Source organism: Cystoisospora suis, assembly GCF_002600585.1.
Source record: "Cystoisospora suis strain Wien I chromosome Unknown contig_2366, whole genome shotgun sequence".
Lineage (NCBI taxonomy): Eukaryota > Apicomplexa > Conoidasida > Eucoccidiorida > Sarcocystidae > Cystoisospora > Cystoisospora suis.
The window spans coordinates 28,128-49,897 of NW_027155165.1; the positions used below are offsets into that span (position 1 = coordinate 28,128).

At 50.7% G+C, this 21,770-nt stretch overlaps 2 protein-coding genes across 2 annotated transcripts; one reads left to right on the forward strand and one right to left on the reverse strand.

Moving 5' to 3' along the window:
* Positions 1-2,878: 2,878 nt before the first annotated feature.
* On the forward strand, positions 2,879-3,547 carry CSUI_004942 (uncharacterized protein). The gene has a single exon (XM_068065123.1). It carries the CDS (start codon positions 3,312-3,314, stop codon positions 3,516-3,518), a length of 207 nt encoding a protein of 68 aa, XP_067922908.1. The 5' UTR covers positions 2,879-3,311; the 3' UTR covers positions 3,519-3,547.
* Positions 3,548-7,272: 3,725 nt separating this feature from the next.
* On the reverse strand, positions 7,273-15,033 carry CSUI_004943 (proteophosphoglycan related). The gene is made up of 5 exons (XM_068065124.1): positions 13,197-15,033; positions 12,072-12,141; positions 10,637-10,790; positions 9,762-9,882; positions 7,273-8,927 (listed from the first exon to the last, which is right to left on the reverse strand). The coding sequence occupies exons 1-5, from the start codon at positions 13,483-13,485 to the stop codon at positions 7,486-7,488; spliced, it is 2,076 nt and encodes a 691-aa protein (XP_067922909.1). The 5' UTR covers positions 13,486-15,033; the 3' UTR covers positions 7,273-7,485.
* Positions 15,034-21,770: the final 6,737 nt, after the last annotated feature.

A 21,770-nucleotide genomic window follows, 5' to 3' on the forward strand; every position in this document is an offset into this window, starting at 1 on the left:
AAGAGTAGCGAGCTACCCGTAAGCGGGGAGGGAGCGCGTTTTTTGTCGTAGGAGGGAAGGAGCTGTGTATCTTGAGGTAAATCAACCAAAGCTAAGCGAGATCGGTGAGTTTTTGCTGCGACGAATCGACCACTTAATCTCCATCGCTCCACAAACGCCGCGGTCAAGCGCTTCGCCCCTTCTCTGCCAAATCGCGCGCACGAGATTGTCTTCAAGCGCATGCTCCCTTTGTAACGGTATCGGACCCGGAATTCCTGAAAAAAACTCACGAGAATTGATAAGGTAAGTCACGACATCCTCTGTATCCACTGCTTTCTCGGCTATCATCCCCACGAGATACACTCTATTGTCTTCATTAAGTGTCCTCGCATCGAGCCAGTATTTCATAACTAAGGATATGATCGCACCCAGGCTCGATTCATGCTACTCCCTCCGTAGGGACGTAACTGACTATTCTCTTTGTGCATGGGACGCGCCGTCGAGCGTCTCTTTTGACAAGAGGTCGAGTCTACCAATGAGATGACAGCAGAACGCGACGAAGAGAGAGAATGAAGGGTGATCCGGATGTAAGAAACGGACTTCCCGGATGAGAAAATTCCTTCAGAACAGCAGCCACGAAAAGACCAAGGGTTTCACACTCTGCTCGTCTGCAACGAGGAACCCAACGCGCCTGAGATGCTCTAGGGTTCAACACAGACAAAGCCCGAAATATTCGCTTCTCTTTCACAATACACTCCGTGTTTCGACCTTTACCTTCCTCGATGGGAACCGTCTCTCCGTAGGCGAGGCAGCGACAGACTCAGGATGGCATCCTTCGTTTCTATACCTGGTTATGAGGATGAAAGTGCGGTTGCCACAGAGCATCAGAAGCGCCAAGACTAACGCGTCTTTCTTTCCTCTTCTTCTTCGTCCATCCTCCTCCACCTCCTCCTTTCTCAGTGCTAAGCTCTCCTTCACTTTCACTACTTGTCCCGAACGACATGGCGCACGAAGGATGCGAGGGTAGCTCGGGTCCGCGATAGTGCTTCTTCAGAAACTCACTAACGGGAAGACTCCGAGGTTCACGAGTCTCCTGCCTTTCGCACTCTGTTTCCTTGTCCGCTATTTCCTGTGAGGGACGAAACTGTTGTTCTGCTGTGATTTCTTTTCTTTCGTCGACTGAACCGCTACACACGAAGCCCGAGTTCTCTTTTTTCTCTTCTTGCTGCCCTTTTCTTTGCGAGCTTTCGTTCCTCTCTTTCACGCACACTGTATCCTGTGTGCCTTTATTTTCTGAGGGTCTTGCCTGTGTAGTCTCTCCTGTCCCGCTATCCTTTTCAGGAATCTTGTTTACTATCGCACTCACTGGCGCACCTTTGGTAATTCCCGCTAGGGTCTCTGTTCTCGCTGTGACGGCAGTTTCGTCAGTGCGGTGGGTCTCTACGATGACGGTAGAGTCGTCCTCTCTGCAAGTTCCTTTTTTTTCCCTACATTCCCCGTGGCATCTCGGATCGTTATGAAGAGCACCCGAACTCAGAGATTTTCTGCTAGCATCAAGGGAATTCTCACTGACGTGACTAACAGGTACTTTGAAGTGATTCATAGTAAGCTGGCTATCCGGTGAAGCCTGACGGTGGACTAACCGGGATATGTGGTTATTCCCGTCTCCCATCTCATCAGCACTGGCATGACGATTATTCTGCTCCCCTTCTGGAATGGCTTCCGAGGTCATGTTCCCTCCGCCCGGTTGTTTTTCCGGCCATTGTTCTTCTCCTTCCCGGAAAGATGAACCAGATTCCTGCCCCGGCAAAGAGCCTTTCTGATGTTGTCTCCTCTCGTAGCACGGAAAGAGATGTTCCTCTTCACCTGTCTGCTGCGGACTAGCTGCAGGATTTACACTCGGAGTACTCAACATTTTGTCATGTGTACGTGAAGACAGTACGTCTGATTCGTGTCTCCCGCTGGCGCTCAGAGAAGACAGCGACATTGTTGATGTGCCACTTGGATGAGCAAGCATAGCAGCAGTGCCACCACTAGACTGATGGGGGTTGGTACCGAAGGGAGTTGTGTCAGCTGCTGTTCCTTTTTGCGATAATCCTTCTGTCGTACCGCGAGCCGACTGTAGTTCAACAGGAGGAAGGAGATCTGAATGCTTTGGATGTGACTTAGTCCGAGCACTTGTAGGGCATTCCATCAGGATGTGTACAGGGAGAGTTGCTGAGGACGATGAGCAAGGATCCGATTGAGAGGGGGAGACTCCAGATCTCTCTGCTAGGCGTGTTGTATCGGAATAGACTCCAAGACCTGACTGAGGACAGTCACCTCTGAACCCTTTGTGGTTGTAGGTCGTAGTGTCGAATGGGTCGGCACTACACGGCCCAAAAAGAAGGCCTTGTTGAGCCGGGGGAGAAGAAGAATACGGAGACGTAGGAGGCCATGAAGTCGTAGCACTTGACGAACAGAGAGTACCGGTATCACAACGAGTAGAGAACGGGTGCGTATGGTTCCCACCCCCGCCGCCAACCTGTGCTGGGGGTGGTGAGAATAATACTGCTGCCCCCGCTCTCCCAGGGTGGCTCTGCAAGGAAATTAGGTTTCTGGCTAGCTGCGCGGCGACATCTGTCACAGAGATTCCCCCTCCTGGGCTAAGGCTGTTGGCCTCGTTATTGTCCTGACAAGCAAGCGATGCTGCGGAGAACGACGGGTGGGAGGGTTGTCCACCTGGTATGGTCGGGTTCGTTTGTTTATTCAGAAGAAGCTGAAGTAACTGAGGAAGTTGTAGTAGCTGAGACGGCTTCTCAGCTCCAATAGGGTGGCCTCCACCCACTCCCCCCCCACACGAAGTGACAGAAGGGAGAGAGGACGGTCGCCCAAGAATGGGTATAGAGGGAGAGGAAGTAGCCTCTTCATGCCGGGTTGAACACAGGTGATCGGCATGCTGGAGACGTACTAAACTGCCCCTTAGGTTATCGTTAGAATCTGTTACGTTCTGAACTAAGTGGTTTGACGTGTGGGTGGCTATGGGAGGGGTAGAAGAGAGTGGAACTACCTGATTAGGAAGGCGCTCTATAGAGCACGGAGGCTCCTCTGCTGAGGAAGAATTGGCCGACTCAGAGTCAACGAATTCTCGTTCAGAATGAGAAATGAAAACTGAGTTTCTTTGAAGAGATCGAGTACTTTGTTCTGTAACGGAGGGGGGAGCGCGTGAATTTGAATGATGTGAATGAGGATGGTTGTTCGCCGCTACGCTGGGGGTTGTCGGCAACGCATGTAAACTGTGATTATGCTGACCTGAGACTCCGCTACTGTGTAACCTATCTGTATTACTGGGAATGCTTCCGGAGACGCCGATGATTGTCCGGACTTCTGATTCCCTCAGATGTTGCGTTTTTAAGTGGACAAGCATATCGGGATCTGCGGTCAGAGACGAGGCCGGCGGAAGATACCTCAAAATATCCACAGACATCGGTGGACTAGTGATCTCACACGGGTTTTCGGTACTTATACTTTCACTTTCCTCTCTATGGTCGTTACTTTGAGAGTGATGACTATCCAATGGAGGAGACAGGGACGATGAACAACTTTCTTGATCCTTCTCATGAGCTTCTTCTTTAGTCTTAGCTAAACTAGTAACGCCTACGCAGTACGCCTTCACATCACGAGAACCTCCCGCCTCACTGCTCCGAGCGCCTCCCCCGATTTCTCCTTCCTGATTGGAACTATTCGTCTCCTCGTCAAGACTGCGATGTCCACGCCTCGCGACTCTTCCTCGCGAATGCGCGGCATCGTCTTTTGTAGTCACATTTTTTCGCGCTGGTGGTCTAGTTTTCCTAGTTACGTTGGATATAGTTTTCGAGGTGTCAACATTTCTACGCTGGCGAGGAGAACTGTGTCGTTGTGAGGCCTTCTGAGTATTCTGACCAATGCACAGACTGTAAAACCGACGGGTGGCGGCTCTGGCGGGTCTCCGATTGGGGGGGTGTTGGGTTGTCTGCATTGCGGTAGCTAGATGGTGTCAAGAATGCACCAAGAAATAGAATGCCGCTTTGTTAGTATAATTCTTGTTCGTCACCTCAAAACGCAAGCTAAGGCCGTGAATCCATGACTTGGTCCGTGGCGTCGTTCCGGGCCACCTGGCATTTTTTTCTGGAGGGTTGCTCGCGTGCGCTGCCTCCCGCCGAACAGCTACTGCCTGAGTGCTGATGTCCTTTCTCAGTTTCAGATAACCGAAGACGGAACACCAAAATAGATTTTTTTCGTGCATTTATGGTATCCACCCGTCCATCACCCGTGGTTCAGAATCGGAGCGACCCGCATGTCCGCCTGCATGGAAGGCTCCCTGTGACTGTAATAGGAGGCACTGGCTGGAATTCTGTAGTCCGAAATCATATGCTGGTGAATCACCTGTCCGTCTTCCTTGAAAGGAGGCTCAGAGATGCTTTGGTAGAAGAGCGACGAAGGAAACATTCCTTGCTGAGCAGGAAAGGAAAGCCGAGGCGCCTGGCACATGTGAAGGACCCGAGATCGGCCGGTCTTGTTCCACCCTAGTATACGAGAGCAACTCGGCGACACTGAAAAGGGTGCTCAAGCGGATCTTCCCTTATGTTCAACGCGCAGAATCGAGTCACAAAATGCATGCATTCGACTTCTGTCCTGACAAGCGGACATTACGTTGGCGCGGATTTCCGAGCAAGCGTGCCGCAAGACATGGCGGCAGAGGAAAGAGTGCCAATGTGTCTGGGAATTTTTCCATATGGGCCCCCGAGGTGGCACTCAGCGTAGCTAGCCTGGCTTGCACGGAGTTTCACCGTAAACAGGAGTTTTACCGATGAGCGAATGGAAAAAATAGGGCTGGCCGGCATGACATCTCAGTTGTGCCCGAGGAATCTGAACGGCGACAGCGGACGCCCGGCGTGTGCTGCTCCCGGAGAGCCGAGCAAAATAGTCGCAGGGGTAAAGAAAACGACTGGAAAACGACGAAAAGGTGGCTGGACAAAAACAGCCGCCCTTTTAGTATCAAGAAAAACTTTTCGAGGGGAATTTGACCTCAGGCGGTCTTTTGCAGGGCAAGTTTCCGCGTGCGACAGTTGACAACGGACGTGTACTGTCACCGTGACACCACGCTCACGGAAGATCGACAGTTGAAGAAGCCAACCGAAAGAAAATTCCCCGGTATTTCCGTGAGGAGTTGGCGGTAGTGAGCTATGAGGCTCATTTCACATCTCCCGAAGGGAAGGACGACAGGAAAAGTTTCCTAGGAAGGTTTGCTTGTGTCATTAGTGCACATCGGACCGATTGTCTTGAGAGCCTTTGTGGAAACACGGCAAGAAGCCAGAGAAACCCATAAAATCCTGGCTGTTCCGGGCAAATTTGCCTGTAGGTCACTGGAGCGGGGTAGAAGACAATGACTGTTTTCGTTCAATGATCCTATTAGCTGTCAGCGAAGACAAACAACGGCGCCCGACACTCGCGCGTGTACGATTCACTCGTTTGACCCCGAATCCGTGCCCACCCCGCTGTCCCTGACCGAGGTGCGGGGGTCGAGCTTGTACTAGCGGGCTAGTGCGGAAAAGCGGGATTCGCCGATACAGTCAGCCATTATAACTTGCTTCGAGTCGGCATTCCAACTTAGCCATCAAGGAACGGGCTCTCGGGGAAAATTAGATCGGAACCACTAGAGCGATATCTCTGGACGCGCGTATCACCGCCACTAGGACAGAATCGCGCCGTGCACTGCCCGCCGTCTGCCGTCCCGTGATTTCTGGAGGAATATGAGACGAAAAGTACTATTTCTCGAGAGTCTCTTTCCTTCCGCCGTAGGTTGGAGCTCTTTCCTCGGCAGGTGCTCTCTGAGGCTAAGCTGCCTACCTGCTAGAGACGCCTCTGGGACCGTCGGACACGGCTTGGGCTGGTAGAACTACACTTTAGTACTTGTCTGGGCTACCTCTGCTACAGCCTCCCAACGATCTATCTCCCAAGCAACCAAACCGGTAACTACAACGCTTTCACGCGTTTGCACGCACACAGTCTAATCTAGCAAAGCAACTACAGGCGAGCGTTGCGCTCCGTCCGGCCCCGGCTACGAAGCCGAACCGCTAGGGTGAGCAGTTCCAGCAGGAACGCAAGAACTCCTTTTCCCAATACAGCTGCGACAAGCATGGGAGCCGTGTCAAACGCGGTTTTCTGACACTGCCGGACATCCGGTGGCCCGCAGCTGTTCCCAGCCTTAGTACGCAACAGAACTGCCCAGACATGGCACGGCGGAACGGCCGCTGTCTCCTGGACTGAAAGTTCTCCCACTTGTAAGCTGGGCGAGTAACTTGGCGCGTGGATGTGCGCAAAGGCACGCAATACTCTCACGGGGGGCCGAGCGCCGTCCTTCGCCATACCATACAGTAGTGGACAGCGACTCGGTTCAATGAAAGTTCTCTGTCTGCCGGCGATATGTCAGAAAAAGAAACGACCCGGGGAGGACACAAATCGGCAGCCGGAAACGAAGTGCTCGCTAGGCACTCCCTGGTATACGGAAGCCATTATCAGGAACAACACTATTCGTCCGTGACTGCTTTTCTTTGCTTGAGCAGTGATTAGTCTTTCACCTCTCAAAGCAAGTCTCGGACAGTTTCAGTTGGCTGACTGACTTCTCCCGCGGGTGCGCAGCTACTTCAAATCCGGCCTGCGATGATATCTGCAAAAAAAGGGTATGCATTCAGGTACCCTCACTCTGTTGCGAGGCTACCGCGAAAGGACGGTGCCTAGAAGTGGGGGAGGCGGAGTAAGCAATTCGACTCCCGCGCCTGCATTCAGTTCACCTGTTGTAGGCCCCTCCTTGATAATACCTCGGGAGTTCTCCCTATCCTGGAAAAGCCTGTCCTGCATATGTGCAAATGCACGTAGATTATTCCGGCAGTTGTGTTTCGCAGGAGCGACCTCCCCGTCCTGTCCATGACGATCCCTTTCTTTACTGGCATACCCTTACTTTTCTTCGAGTTGCCGCCCTATTTTGAAGTGAGGGTTCCTTGACTTCTTTGCCGGTTCATTGAGCAATTTCACTTATCCTTTCTGCTTCAGGTATCGACCACTGAGTTAGCCAATCACTGAAGTGTCATTCTTCCTGTCCCTAGACAAGCAATCACGCTGAGGCAGAGTCAAAAAGAAGCGCGCCCTCAGAGAAAGAGGGGAGAAATAGATATATACACGTTCATACACCTCACAAAACTCGTTACTAGGCGTTTGAAAAGTTAGTCAGTTCATGAATTAACAAGGGGATCCATTCAGAGAAGAGCTCAGAGAGCCTTTCCTAGTCTTTCTGTCCATAAATTGTTTGAAAAGATCACTCACCTATATAAAAGAACTCAGGCAGAAGTAACAGAACCAGCTATGAGAAATCCCCCCCCCTGAACGTCCACTATCCATTCACACCCTGTTCTTTCCGATTCTTCTCACCTAGCCAAGCTTTGATCTGAGCACAGTTGAACTTCTCTCTTGATGTTAGTGCATTCCCTACTATTCGTGAGGTGCAGCAACTGCTTTTGGCGATTTCTTGGCTGGAGGTTTTCCCGGTGTCGAGAGGACTTTCTTCTGGCCCACAGGGCCTGCGGGGTTTTTCGCACCTGTTTTACTGCCAGGAGGAGGAGGAGACCCGACAGCTTTCTTTTTGCCTTGCGGGGGAGGGGGTGGACCCCCTCCAGATTTTGTACGCCCACCTCGACGGTCCAATTCCTCTTGAACTTTCTTCACTAGTGCCGCTTTATCTTCGTCACGTGGAGGAGCTTTTGAGGGCTCTGTCTTCCTCGTTACATCGTGACCCGTCCCGCTACCCGCCTGCTTTTCTCCTGGACCAGCTGGCATTGCTTTCTTTTTCACAATTGTATTTTTTCCTTGATCGCCCGGAATTGCTTTCTTTTTCATGATGACGGCTTCGCCTGCCTTCTTAGTACGTGGTTTCTTTCTCCCCTGGTCCATCCCACTCGTTTTAGCGCCAGCGGCGTCGGGTGAAGACGCCGCTGATCTTCTTCTCCCTTCTTTGTGCTTAGCTCGGGTGTCTCCTTCATTTCGTATTCCCCTGTCTCCTTGCTTCGTTCCCTTCCCTTTGGCAACATGCTGTGCATCTACTGACTTTCTGGGCGGCGCATCTTTCTTAGCTCGCATTCCTTTCCCTTTTTCTCTTGCCCCTTGTCGATCTCCATTGTCTTCTAGACTTCGATGTCTTCTCTTCTCTCTGCTCCCTCTTCGACGGTCTCTCCCTTCGTCGTCGCTCTCATCTCTCTCACTTTCTTCAAGACTTTCTCGTCTTTTTCTCCGAGAAACACCTTTTGCTCTATGTTCCTCGTTCTCCTTCTCTTCCCTGGCCCCCTGTTCTATTTCATCTTCTGTTTCTTCCTGTTCTATACGTAGCCTTCCTAGACCTCCTGCCTTTCTCTTTCTGCCGCCGTCCGAGCTTGTACGACGAGAGGACAGACTGCCAGTGTTCTTGTCTTTTCTTTGAAAAGCAGCATCAGGCCGAGAAGGACTCATTCTTTCCCACGCAGCCGGAGAAACCTCACGATTGAATTTTCTCCACAAATCGAGTTCTTCCTCCCAATCAACATCTTTCCCGGCTCTTCGTCTCTCTTCCCTCTCTTGTTCTTCTCTCAAGATTTCTTCTACCCTTGAAGGAGACGATGACACAGGGCGTGAAAAGAGATCGAGCTCGGGCGAAGAAGTTCGTCCACTAGCAATTGTGGCGGGTAGACTTGGACTAGTCAGATGAGTGTCTATGCCAGGAGGAGGCGAAGGATAAAGGCCTTCTGTCTTGATATAACAGAATCCTGGAGTTACAGCAGCCGTTGATGCTTCAGGTGAGAAGAAAGATGAAAACGAGAAGGCTCGAATACCACCAAAAAGAGACTTCTCCAAATGAAGTTCCGCGCCATGCAAGGCGCCGTATCGCCTTAGCAAGCGATATGCTGAAACATCATACAGATGACGGCAAGGTAAGAAAACAAAAGGGAGAAAGAACATGAAGGAAAAACGAGTGAGATCAGATGAACGGGATGAGGAAACAAACGAATGCCAAAACGCACCTGAGAAAGAAAAAGAAGTACAAAATGGAAAGCCCGAAAGAAGACAAGCAAGGAAAGGCACATCTGACAACCATGCACACGAGAAGGCCATTTACAGTAACCCTACAAATACATATCTATACGTCGTTCTACAGGACTAGCTCAGTAGGATGGGTGTGCAGATAAGGATATAGGTGTCTGTGTATGCACGGGTTACACTCATTTGTAGAGAGGCAGTGAGCGCGTGACAGTTTAAGGTGGCAGACTGGGAAGAGGATGAGAATCGAAGGAGAGGAGAATGAGAAAAAGAGGCACATGCTACCCGAGCCACACGAGAGGAGACCACAAAGACTCGGAGACAGTGAGGCGTTAAACGCCCCTTCTTCACTGAATGATGAACAGAAAGAGGAATGATATGAGCGACGAGGAGAGTAAAGAAAACCGAGGTGAACGTGATAGGAAGAAAAGAAGAAAAGTGTAGAAGGAGAACACATGTCTGGCAAGCAACCGATTGACCAGTCAGATTCCATGTCTGGGTACGACGGGAGACTGGAAAATGTCTTGCACAATACCTCTTAACAGATGTTGCTTGCTTTCGCGTTCCAAGCGCAGGTGCATGCGGACGTACATAAACACTCATGAATGTACGGAGACGCATGCATGAAGACACACGCATCTCCTCAGATTAAAGAAGCAGGTGATACGAAGAAAAAAACAGCAAACACTGTGTTTTGTTACCTTTCCCATCAGGCACAGCATTATCAAGTGCCGTTTTCCCTGCAGAATCGACCGCGTTGATAGCCGCAAAGCTTCCCTTGGTCACTCGCTGGAGCAAGAGACTCAGAAGACCAAGAGAACACTAGAAAGAAACACCACAGGAGAGTGGAAAACTGAAGAAGATGAGAGATACAGAGAGCAGCCACCTTCTCGGATTACTTCTGTCCCCCCTTTGTAGAGTATCTGCACAAACACATATGATCTCTCTACGAAAAACCAAGCCAAGAAGACACACGCAAATTCATGAGGATATCTAACTAGATGCACGCACTTCACACTTGTGACCGCCTTCTGAAAACCGAGCCTAGACAGAGCATGTGTATACACCTCACTTCCCATGTATACAAGCGTTCAAGCAGGAGCCCTCATAAATATAAGTAATTACGACTACAAACGATCTCGGACCTAGGCAAACAGGTTCTTAACGGCTAGAATACAGAAGAAAGTATCACCCTTCTTTCGAGAATACCTCGCATCACGTCGTGACGAACCACTGGAAGCAAGCATGGTTCGCTGAGGAACGGAGTGCGGTTTGAATTGAGTGAACCGTGCGCATTCGAGTTTACGAACGAGAGAATGGCCTTCGTACCCGAGGGCCAGGAGAGAAGTATAGCGCACGGAGACCGGCAGTCGAGCGTTATACACTCATACGCGGGGCACGACTTCATCTCCGTTCAATTAGGTGTGTTTGTTTCTTTGCTAGACAACACACTTTGTTTATGATCTCAGCTGGAATAGATGCACGTATAGAGATACACACGAAAAGACAGAAGTAGCATGGAAATGTAAGTCAATCACTCTCCCGTCAAGGCGAATAGAGAGAAAGAAACACATACCTCATGATACGCTGCGACCATAAGACAGGTCCTCCCAGACGGCTCAGATCGTATGAAGACATCTGTGAAAGAATCGGCTAGTAGAAGGCTTGCTAGGGTTTCTTGTCCGGTAATAAAAGCAAGCTGGAGTGTAGTGAAGATATCTCCATAGCCTCTTGAAGGAGAGAACCAAACAAGCAAGACAAAGAAAAACTAAATAAGAAAAAGCGAGAGATTTCTTCAAGAAGTCATTTCTCTAACCGACGGCTGAATGAGACAAGATACGTCGCTCTCTTGTCGGCTTTTGGAGTCGATACGTAATCCTACTAGGATTACTTTTGCAGTACATCCTACAAGGAGCACTGCTACTGAGGCGTATACTTGTCGAGAGTTAGTACGCTGGTATTATGCATGAGTGATTCTCTGTCTAGACTACCTGTTCCCCTGAGCCTCAAGAAACCTGCAGCTTGAATGTAAAAGCATTGCGCGCCCCTTCCGTTTCTTTCATTCTTACTCTAGCTGTTCTTCGCAATATCCTGCCTTCTCCTAACTCAAGTGTCGAAGAAATAACGGCGAAGAGGCCGAACACACTGTTGTGTTACATACATACATAACATCACAACATCCATCCATACACATGTACGTATATCGTGTTATAGAGATTGACAGGCTGTCGATACCCTTGCACCTGTGTGTATGTGCGGAAGTGAGATATCTACAGGTATTACCCAGCTCTGCTTAGAAAACATAGATGCTCTCTACACAGATAGCTCGGCCGCGTAGAAAGATCGTTGAAGACGAAGAAGGAGTCAACCCCGATAAGACGCGACCGGAAGAAAGCCCCTTTTCTTCTTTCTCCATTGTGAGCAGTATATCTCTATCGGAGACGATCCACCCTACATCACCTCGTGTCGACAAGGCTACCGCATAAACACTGGTTGTACGCCCAGCAAAGGGGCGATTTAACCACAAAGAGAAGAGAAGATCTGATAATGTCCAAGAGTCTACGTGTCGAGAAAGAGTTTGACAGCATCAATCGGTCTACGTCTACGGGAGCTCGAAGGTATGAGGGAGAGGCAGGGAGATGAAGTGATATAAACAAACAAGAGACGACGACAGCGGCAGAGGGGAAAGCAGAGAGGGTAGAAGAGAGAAAGGAAGAAAGATACGAGATAAATAAAAAAAACAAGGAGATATGTAAAGTAGACAGGATTGAAGATGCTTCGAGAGAAGCCACTCCGAGAACAGACCAAGGAGTGAACAGAATGAGAGTGTTTCTTGTGGGTGACACTCAAAAGACCAGCACCCAAGAGAGAAGAGCCGTGAAGAGAGGGACGAACTTTCAAAGCAAAGCAGAGAGATTTACCGGACAGATACGCACAGCAAGGAAGCAAAAGATTAGAGAGCAGCAGAGAAAAAGAGGAGAAAGGCAGGTACTCTAGTCTCTCCCTCTTACGGCTGGGCTTTCGTGGAGATGGGAATGTTCCACCACCTCCTTAGCTCTCGGCACCTCTCAATATCGCCGGCTTATATGCGAGTGAAAAGAAACAAAACACATCCAACGAGACAAGAGACAGAGGACTGCCAACACCTCAAGAAGCAAACCGACTGGCACAACACACTCGCTTTATAAGTCGTCGGAGTGTGGGACCCGAATGAAGAAGAAAAGTGTAGAGACACCCCAACTGAAAAACAGATGGCTCTTCTTCTTCTTCTTCACCTTCTCCTCGATGTAGGTCACGATACGCAAGTGAAGACAGCAGCCATGAATCTTATCCTCTGAGGATGTACGCTTGCCTCACTTACTTACATATCTATGCACATCATATATATATATATACCTCCAAACATATCTCTACGTGGACATATACACCTGTGTCTCTCACCAGGAGTGTAGGCTTCCCACGAGCAGTAATAGTGAATGTAGAGGAGGAGAAGGCCTACGTGATTGCGGACTTGTGTACATACACATCTTCACACGGACTCGACCATACGTATGTCTTACGAACCAGCGTACTAACATGTCAAGACGTGTATGTACATGGAGGTGTCTGTATGAAGAATAACGCGAACACCTCTGTTTCTGTTTGGGCACGGCTACAACTATCACCACGCGTACATCCACATTGTATTTGCTCTAGAGGAGATGTACACATCACGCTGTTACATGTCGTCTATCTATCCATCTATAGCAAGCACGCCGATGCCGGCACCACGGCGGAGACACACAGGAACACACACGCTGAACGGTGTAGAGATCGTACGTACACGCATGTACAGATAGCTAGACACCGTAGACATACACAGCTACATCCCCACATATGGAGACGTGTGTAGTGACCTGGTCAGCCATAGAAGTTTGGTTCTTTCTTCTCTATACATCCACACGCATGCAAATCTCAGTGGTCGAGACGCTAAACAAACGCGATAAGCACGTATCCTTTTTTTTTTCCGCCTAGATATCTCTCTCTCCCATGATATACGGCTTCACTCCTCGAATTATACTTCATATACTGTACGTTCCACGGTAAATGGAGAAAAACGAAAAGAAACAGACTGGCAAAACTCTTGCGTAACTTACATGTCACCGCATCGAACATTTGCTGTCTGGAGGGAAAGGTTTTCTGAGGTAGTCGATAAGGAGAGTAAGGAGGATTAAAGAGACTGGCATCTCGATCAGGATCAATGCGTTGAGAGGAAGTTGGCGGGATAAATCTGCTATCGATCTTGTCTTTCTCCTTTTTTTCTTGTGGAGAGCTCTGAGGTGCTTCCTTTCTGTCTTGCTTTTCTTCTTGAGTAGGAGAGCTCTGAGGTGCTTCCGTTCTGTCTTGTTCTTTTTCTGGAGAAGGAGAGCTTTTAGGTGCTTCCATTCCTCTCTCCTTTCGAGAAAGAACGATGATCGAGACTTGTTGGACGCAAATGACTGAAGTGTTATACTCTTTTCTTCATCTTTGGTACTCTTTGTCTTACCGGAAACCAGAGAGAAGAGAGCAGATCAAAGAAACAACGAAGAAAGGAAACAAGAGAGATCGAGAAGTTTTCTTTCTCCATGTCATGAGGTCGTTTGTCTTGAGGGAACGGCGGAAGAGGGGACGGAAGACGAGAAAGTTTGTCAGCCGACTACAGATAGGAAGGACTTATGAATTCCATACAACGAGCAAGACTAAAAGAAGAAAAGGGTCTTTCAACTTTCCGGCTCGGAAAGAAGCCAAGCGTCACATCTCGGGGGCAAAACGCATAGCCACTGTCTTCCTTTTCACAGAGTCAAGCCAAAGGAGGAAGTCCTGGTCAGAAACGTAACAAAGAACCACCGAACACGGAAGCCTACTATGAGAGAGGGGGAAAATTGCCTGCCGATACATGCGGAAGCACGAGGAAGCAACAAGACAGAAAACGAGAAGACCACTCGCTTGCTGACCGTAGATCACAGTCTGTGGCATCTCACTTTCTCTCCTTTGACTCCTCTCTTCTTTTTCCAGACGGTCGAGTGGCGAAGACAGAATCAAGACGCGAAAAATAAAGCTGACAAAAAAAAATTACTTTGGATCTTTCTGTCAACAAGGAATTCTAGAATTGCTCTCAGCCGCAGCTACTCCGCCGGGAGAAACGAGAGAATACCTACTTCTTCCTTCTCGCGTAACGAGTATAAAAGTTCCTCGGCTCTCCCGAAAGAGGTAAGTAAAATACAAAAGCCAAGAAGTACCGAAAGAGCAGGGCAGCTACGGCGAGGCGGTACATCCAGGGAAAAAAAAGAGCCTTCGGACAGAAAAGCACGCGTATGCCGGGTGATGGAAGACATCGGTGTCTACGAACTCGGCGAAGGTTCATGAACAAAAGGAAAAGCACAAAGACCTTCCGCAGTTGTCATTTGAGGTTCTTCAGGTACTTTCCTGTACACAGGAAAGATCAGGTCGGTCTGTACGTCCCCGGAGAAACTTGACGCGGGACTGTCGGACAACAAACAAGCGTGTACGTACTCACATCGATCGATGAAGAGCGTCGATGCTCTCTTGAATGTATCGACTCGACGACGAAAGAAACTGCGCAGAGCTTGATTCGTTTCACGACCTCCGTCTTCACCCACCACGGAATAAAGTGCCAAGATACGCCGTAGGATCGAGGGCGATTCTGCACCATTCCCAGTAAAATCAACCCCTACCGTGTGCCGTAAACCGTAACCTTGAACCTCGCGACCACCGCGGGAACCCAGAAGTCTTTCCCTTGCATCTTTTACCACTTTCTTCTGTTTTGTACAGTTTTTTTTTTCCCACTCGCAAAAAAAAAATTCAATAAAATCCAATTAAGTGATATGGGGATCTGGACTCATAACCTTCTGATTACAAATCAGTGGCTCTAACCATTGAGCTACATCAGCAAGAAAGAGAAGCACCCGCACAACCGTACGGCGTTCAGGGGAGTACTAACAGCAGAGAGCGAAGATAAATGGGGGCGAAACGGAACCTGACTGGACTTATTTGAGAGAGACAGTGTCATGTGCCTCTGTTCGGGGCAGCACTGTAGCTTTCGCCCAGCTCTCCGCGTAGTAGTAGCCCGTCATGGGCTGCTGTGGTCCAGTGAATGAAGCGGCTTCAGAAGCTTCGCAGGCGCATTCTCCTTCCGAGTCCATGTGATTCGTTCGCGTCTCGCCCTTTGTTCCCGGTTTCGACTACTCCGAGTGAGAGGGAGGAAAGCCACCGAAAGCTGTCTCACAGAGCAACTGGTGGTCTCTCCTTGAAAGGATCCCGGTACGTTTGTTGGGTGCTCGCTAAAACTGGGTGAGCAACTGAAACGTTGCAGCTCCGGCAGAGAGATGCTTGTGGAAGATTTCGCAAAACGTAGTCACTTAACAACCTCGAGGCTCGCAGGGTTCTCAGCTTTCACAACGGGGACTACTAAACCATCTGGAATAAGTGGAATTCTCCAATGGCTAGCAGTAGCAGTGCAGTTCCATGTGGCGCTTTTCCCTCTCCCTTGCGCAGCTCAGCAGGCTGAAGGCGCCCTTTTCGCAGACTGGGAGTAGCAGCCGGCTTACCACGGCTCCGATTATCGCGTAGACAAGGGGACCGCGTGTCTTCGTAGGTTTGCCGGAATGAGCAAGAGGGATGTCCGTTTGCTGTTTTTGCAACAGGAGCACTGCTTCACCAAGGTAGATGGTTTCGCTCCACAGTTCTTAGACACGCTTGCTGTAGCGCACTGCTGCCGGTAGTGGAGTGTCCACAGCCAAGTGCTTCTTGAATTTCTGCTCCCTGATTTGCCGCTGTTTGCGAAGGCTCCTCTTCACGCCCACTACCCTCGGTAACACGAGGCCCTCTGACTGGAACCTCTTCAGAACTTCTTGAGTAACGTTAGTTTTCACACCGCCATTGGGAGGTATTTATACAAGCAACAGTATCCATAAATCTTTGGTCCGTTTCTCGGGGATTGCTTTTTAGGGGCCCTTTGAGGGGGGAACTGGGGACGGCGTCTTACATGCAGCAACGCAGTCCCAGACACTAGCTGCCCCCAAATAAACAAAATGCGTTAGCCTAAGATTTTCATGGGAAAGACTGGCTGACTACAGTCTGTTCGCAAACAAGGACTGGCTCGAGAGAAATGCGCTGTCATTGCCCGCGGGTCTATGAGATCTCAGTAGCCGTGTCACCGCCCTGGACCACCAGGCATTCGCAGACCTAGCCACGCATGAAGGCAAATTAGACTGGAAAGTTAACTGCACTGCCACACTCAGCTCGTGCTCCGGTCCCAAGAAGAGGTGCCGTAAGGAGCTGAGATACCGCAGTGCGGATTTCTGCTTGACTACAGGATTCCCTCAGGTGCTCAGAGAACAGCGAAAAAGCTGCAACAGAGTCTTCGTGTCGCTTCAGCTGGGTTTCAAACAGGAGGCCGTGAATTTCTTTGTGCCGTATGCGTATGGTTCCAACCAGACTTTCATCGTGGGTAGGACAGAATCTTCGCGCTCACCCATAGGTACAAAGGACCTGGCCCAGTTTCTCGACCTGCAGAAGTTCACTCTACTGGCAGCGTAGGTGTTGTCAAGGCAGGTTACGAGATTCCCGAAAGCCGAGATACTCACTATGAGGGCGTAACGAAAGCCTCTAGAGGAACTATTGCAGCCTACTCGTGTGCGCTTCCTGTTGTAGGAGTCGCCAGGTGCTGATTTCGCTGTTGGATTCTCTTGCACGCGGGCGCCGTCAGGAGCTGAGAGAGCTGCCGAGCTTACACTGAACAATCCCTACTGCCGCTGGAGGGCGCGAGCCGGCGAAGGTGCAATCTGCTTATGGGTATGCAGCCCGCAGTTTGCGCACTGGATGGTTTCTGAACGGTGACGCAATGAAGTGTTCTTGAGAAGCCGCAACGCCTCGATATCGCACGTCTCCGGGACTCACAGAAAAAACGTTCCTCGGGTTGATTCTCTCTGCGCCTACTGTGGCGCTCTCGTATGCTGCGTGGACGGGGGAGTCAGGAGTCCGCAAGTTCGGTCTGCCTTGGAGGGCCCCACAGAGCTTCCAGCTGCCCGTCAGAAAAGCCGTCAAGCCGAGGGGGCACCATGTAGGAGGGGAACTTGGCAGCAGACTGTGAAACTATTCTGTCGTGCCGTCCAATCTGGTACACAGAATCTCGTTGATCCACCCAAATTTTCCACAGGTGCTTATCACAATGAGAAGTTTCCCTGTTGTTCGCTGCGTCGCTGCTGTTGCCGGCGTCGTCGCCTTTTGCCTCTTCGGTCCCGCGTGCTACCTTGTTCAAGGTGAGCGGGCACATGCGTTTGAAAAAAACGGGACAGATTTACCTGTAAAAAGTGTCAAGACTCACGAATGCAGCGACCCAAAATCAGGAGTCACACTGCACGGCGCAGGTACCGTTTTTCAATTTAAGTGTCCTCAGAACTCAAAACTCGAGCCAGTGGAAGCAGAACAGAGGAACCAAGATTCGGGGTTGACCCAGGACAAGCTGAAGAAAGTCTACGTCTTCACCCCAACAGCCAGATCAGTGGAGTGTACGCCCAGCAGCCAGGGGCTCGACCAGCTTGTTCCTGACTCCAGTCTCGAGGTCGTGCAGGAGTCAAGAAGCCCTGGGGTTTCAGAGCCACAGCCCAAAGAAACAGTCTTCAGACTTACTCTTGGTGCGGCTCAAGATGAGGCAAGGCACATCTGCTACACTTGCGTCACCCCCGCATCTGAATCCCGAACCCAACCAACAAAGTGCAACGTATCTATAACGGTGCCCGCAAAACAAGCACAACCGCCGTCGACTGATGAAGAGATCGGTCACCCCCCGATATCTGGCGCAGCCGCGATCGCAGTCCTGAGGTGGCTAATGCTAAGTGTTGCGGGATGTGTGGTGGCAACAACACCCCATCTCTAAAGCATTGTTGGGCTAGCTTCAACAACATCGCCCAGCTCCACGTTTAGTCGCAGTGCCAGGCTCGTGTGGTCTTTTAACACGGAAATCAAGAGACCTGGAACTCGTCAGCAGTTGAATGAAGCTCGAGCCCGAACAGGCAGCTAGCCCATGCTCACGGACCGGAGCAGAATAAGCACTCCAGCCGGAGAACGCCGAGCTTTTCCGGACTGGTATGGCAGTCCCACTGTTAGTAAAAGGAACAAGCGCATTACCGGAAGCTCGAGTCCCCAAAAGTCGCTGCCGCCACGTTTTTCGTGGTTCAGTTTATGGGGACTGCCGGTACGGTGGTGCCCGAGTTGCCGTGGCTCGCCCAGCAGCGAGTCCCATTCTACACCCCTCGAAGCGCCCGGCATCCGGTACCCTGGTCGGCTCTTGTTAAATGAAAGATCACCATTACTCTTAGACCACAGAGCCATATATGACTGCTTTGTCGTGGTGAAGTTACAGCGAAGATCATTCTTGTTGAGCGCTGGCTCCTTGCCTACCCAGGCGCCGCTGCTGTCTTGCCAGTCTAGCCCACGGGTGGTTCCAGAGGTAGAAACGGAAACCAGTCCAAAGACACAACACTGCTTCGGGCCTCGGCAGATGGTACTCATCTGCCACACAACATACCTCAGCTTGCACTGTACGAAAAGGCGTGCCTCAGGTCACATGCTCAGTACCGCGAAACTTATCCCCGTGGCGGCCGCTGGGGCATCCGCTGAGGAGGACTCAGATGGGAATTGTACTTCCTGGCCGACTCCCACAGCTGCATCGTACGGGCGTGGGGTGAGGGCACACTCATGCTCGGTCTCCCCCTTCCTGAATCTTCACTCAACATGAAACGGAATGACACTACAGGTCGCTGCAGTCCGGTGCTGGCGCGAGCCATTGCAGGCGCCTGCTCCGGGGCCAGGACAAGATATGCACTCCAGCGACACTCGCAATCACTCGGACCATACCAGCAGCGCTCGGGCAGAGAGAAGCCTCAGGCCTGTGCGTCGGGGTCTTCCTCAATAATTCATCGGCTTGGTGACAAGCAACCATATTCTCCAGATGGTTGTTCCGGAGGTCCTCCGCCACGCACTGCTACCCAGAAGACTGACCTCTCTGATTTTTCCCACGCTACAGCAGTTTTCAAAACCAGCTGTCCACTTCTTTTCTACTCTTCGAATGACGTAGATATTGGAGACCTAGTTACATTCTTGACCACTAAAGACACGATTCTTCCTGTCACCCCGTATCTGCAAAACTCCAGAGGATTTTCTTTTTGTATTCACCCGAGTACCTTTTCAAAAGCTTGGACACGTTCTCTGTTTAACAGAGGCGGCGCGGACGCGATAGCGAAAAATAGATTCTCACGGAAGCTTTGATCTCGCCGAAGGTCGCGCTGTGTTCGCAGACAGTGCGTGAAAGTTGGTACGACTCNNCACACTTGTCACTCTACTGTAAGCGTTCACATGTCGTTTATATAACACTTCTTAAAATAGAACTTTCTTTGGGTCACAGTTCAGAAACGGAGTTTCTTGAACGTATCCATGGGCGCTCAGCTACCACAACATCACACAGTCGGGGGAACCAAAACTTGTTTACTTTTCCTTCTGTTTACCTTCTTTCTCGGTTCCAACCTTTTTTGTTCCCTTGAGAAACGCTATACAATCTTGCGTCGGACGGAGAGTGTAGAATGAAGTCGCATTGCAATACATCGCTCACGAGCACCTGTAGCGTTTAATGCCTCCCAGGAAAGTAGGATAAACACCGCGGCAAGCTGCGGCGACAGCGGGAGACGGCCTGAACTCCAAAGACCAGTACCACTATAGGTTACCCGAAGACATGAACGAGATTATCTTCGCCGAATTCTATGCGCAATCTTTACGACGCAAAGCATCCAAAAGAGAGCACTTCGCTGCCGAGGCTACAGAGCCATACAGCCAAAGGTGCACGGTTGGCAGTGGCAGTAGGAATACCACTTGCTCCCCTGTTGTTGTACGTTAGTCTCCCCACAGATCTGCAGGTGAGAACGACTTGCCGACTAAGGAGGCAAGAGACACGATCCAATCTTATCACTGCCTCGAGCTTTCGCCGCGCCTCCCCGAACGTCTGCTACTGAGGGTGCTAGACACAAGGGCTCAGAAACACCCCTCGCTTGCGTCAGTTCTAGAGGCGTTCAAGGAGGGAAGATGCCATTACGGACACCGGCCGACACGACTTCTGGCCTTCAATCACATTTAATCTCAGTCGCGATATTAATTATCATGAGTGTCACAAGAATAAAAGGGTGGCTTCTCACTCTAGAAATTTCTCTTCTTGCCCCGAACACTAGGTGGATTGCGGAGACAATGCTGGGGAAGAGAGAGCATGAGACGCATGTGCAAACCCTAACGTCGACCGCCTTCGCTCACGTGACCGAGTAGGGGAGGCAAGCAAACTCGATTCAAGGCAGCTGACTGATACACTGACGTCACGTCTGTGTCTCGGGAAGACCCGTTATAGTACCAGTTTGACGCTCTGGCTTTGGCGTGGTCTGGAGCACGCGGCTGTGACTTTTTTCGCCGCCTGCGACTGTGGCGTCTACCTGAGTGAAACAGGGCCGTCCTCGGCATGGACGTACGTGAAAGAATACCCGGTAGAGGCGAGATTTTCTGTGTCTGTACGTCAATAAGGCCGAAGTCTCTTTAGCAGTACGGTATCGCACAGACCGCGACAGCAAAATTCCCCGACTGCAGGTCTCTTAACTCATCGAAAAGATGAATTTCTCTGTCTATACTGCCTTCTCATGTGGTCGACGTGCAGCAGGGCAGCACACACACCGATGGGAATCTTGAACAAAGAACCTGTTGAGTGTCCTACTTCTTTCCGTGACGGTTGTTNNGGGCCCCGTCAGCCGTAGCAACTGTTACAGCTACTGAGTCCCAACTGAGCAACGCCTAGCGACATTACACCGGGTTAATCTCATGAATCTGGTCTTTCTTTTCTGGTATGCAGCGGCGCAGTGCTGCCACTACCGATGAGGCTACATCATGCTATCATGCACAGTCACAAACCACGACAAACGCATCTTAGGACACTCTTTGTTTTCTTTTTTGTTGCAGCCATATGAAGGAGTAAACAACCTTCCGTTTTTCTACTGCGCCCACAGCCCCACAGATCGCACCCGCTCCCCCAGGAAACCGCTGTGTGTAATGTGCACCATGTCATAAGGGAACTACGCAGCAAGTGTGAATCACTTCTGCCGACCTCCCCTCTTGACTCTCACGGAGAGCACCGTTTGAATTCACTTTGTCCCACTGTAGCCGGAAGTCCCAATGAAGTCGATTCTCGGTGAACGGCGGGTTACCGCCGTTGTCAGTGGCGCCCTTTTCTGCGTTTCGGCCTCCATGTACGTCCTCGCGAAACCCGGCCCGCTTCAAAGAGACATGCGAGCTGTCTCAGCTGGCGGAAGTGTCCAGATTCACAAATGTAGTGACCCGGCTTCAGGCGTCAGCGGCACAGTAGAAGGCGCGAATGCGGTTTTTCAGTTCGAGTGCCCGGAAAATTCAACTCTCGAGCCAGTTGAAGACTCCCCTTCCTCGGGAGACGGGCTGTCTCCGGACGAGCTGCAGAGAGTCTCAGTTTTCGAGCCACCAGCCAGGACAGGGAATCGTGTCTGCACAAAAAGCCCGCAGAAGCTCGGCGAGCTGGTTCCCAACTCAACACTCACCGAGGTGAAGCTGCGGCGAGACCAGGTGCCTGAAGAGGAGCAGACTGGCGGACGGGTGTTCAAACTGACTCTCGG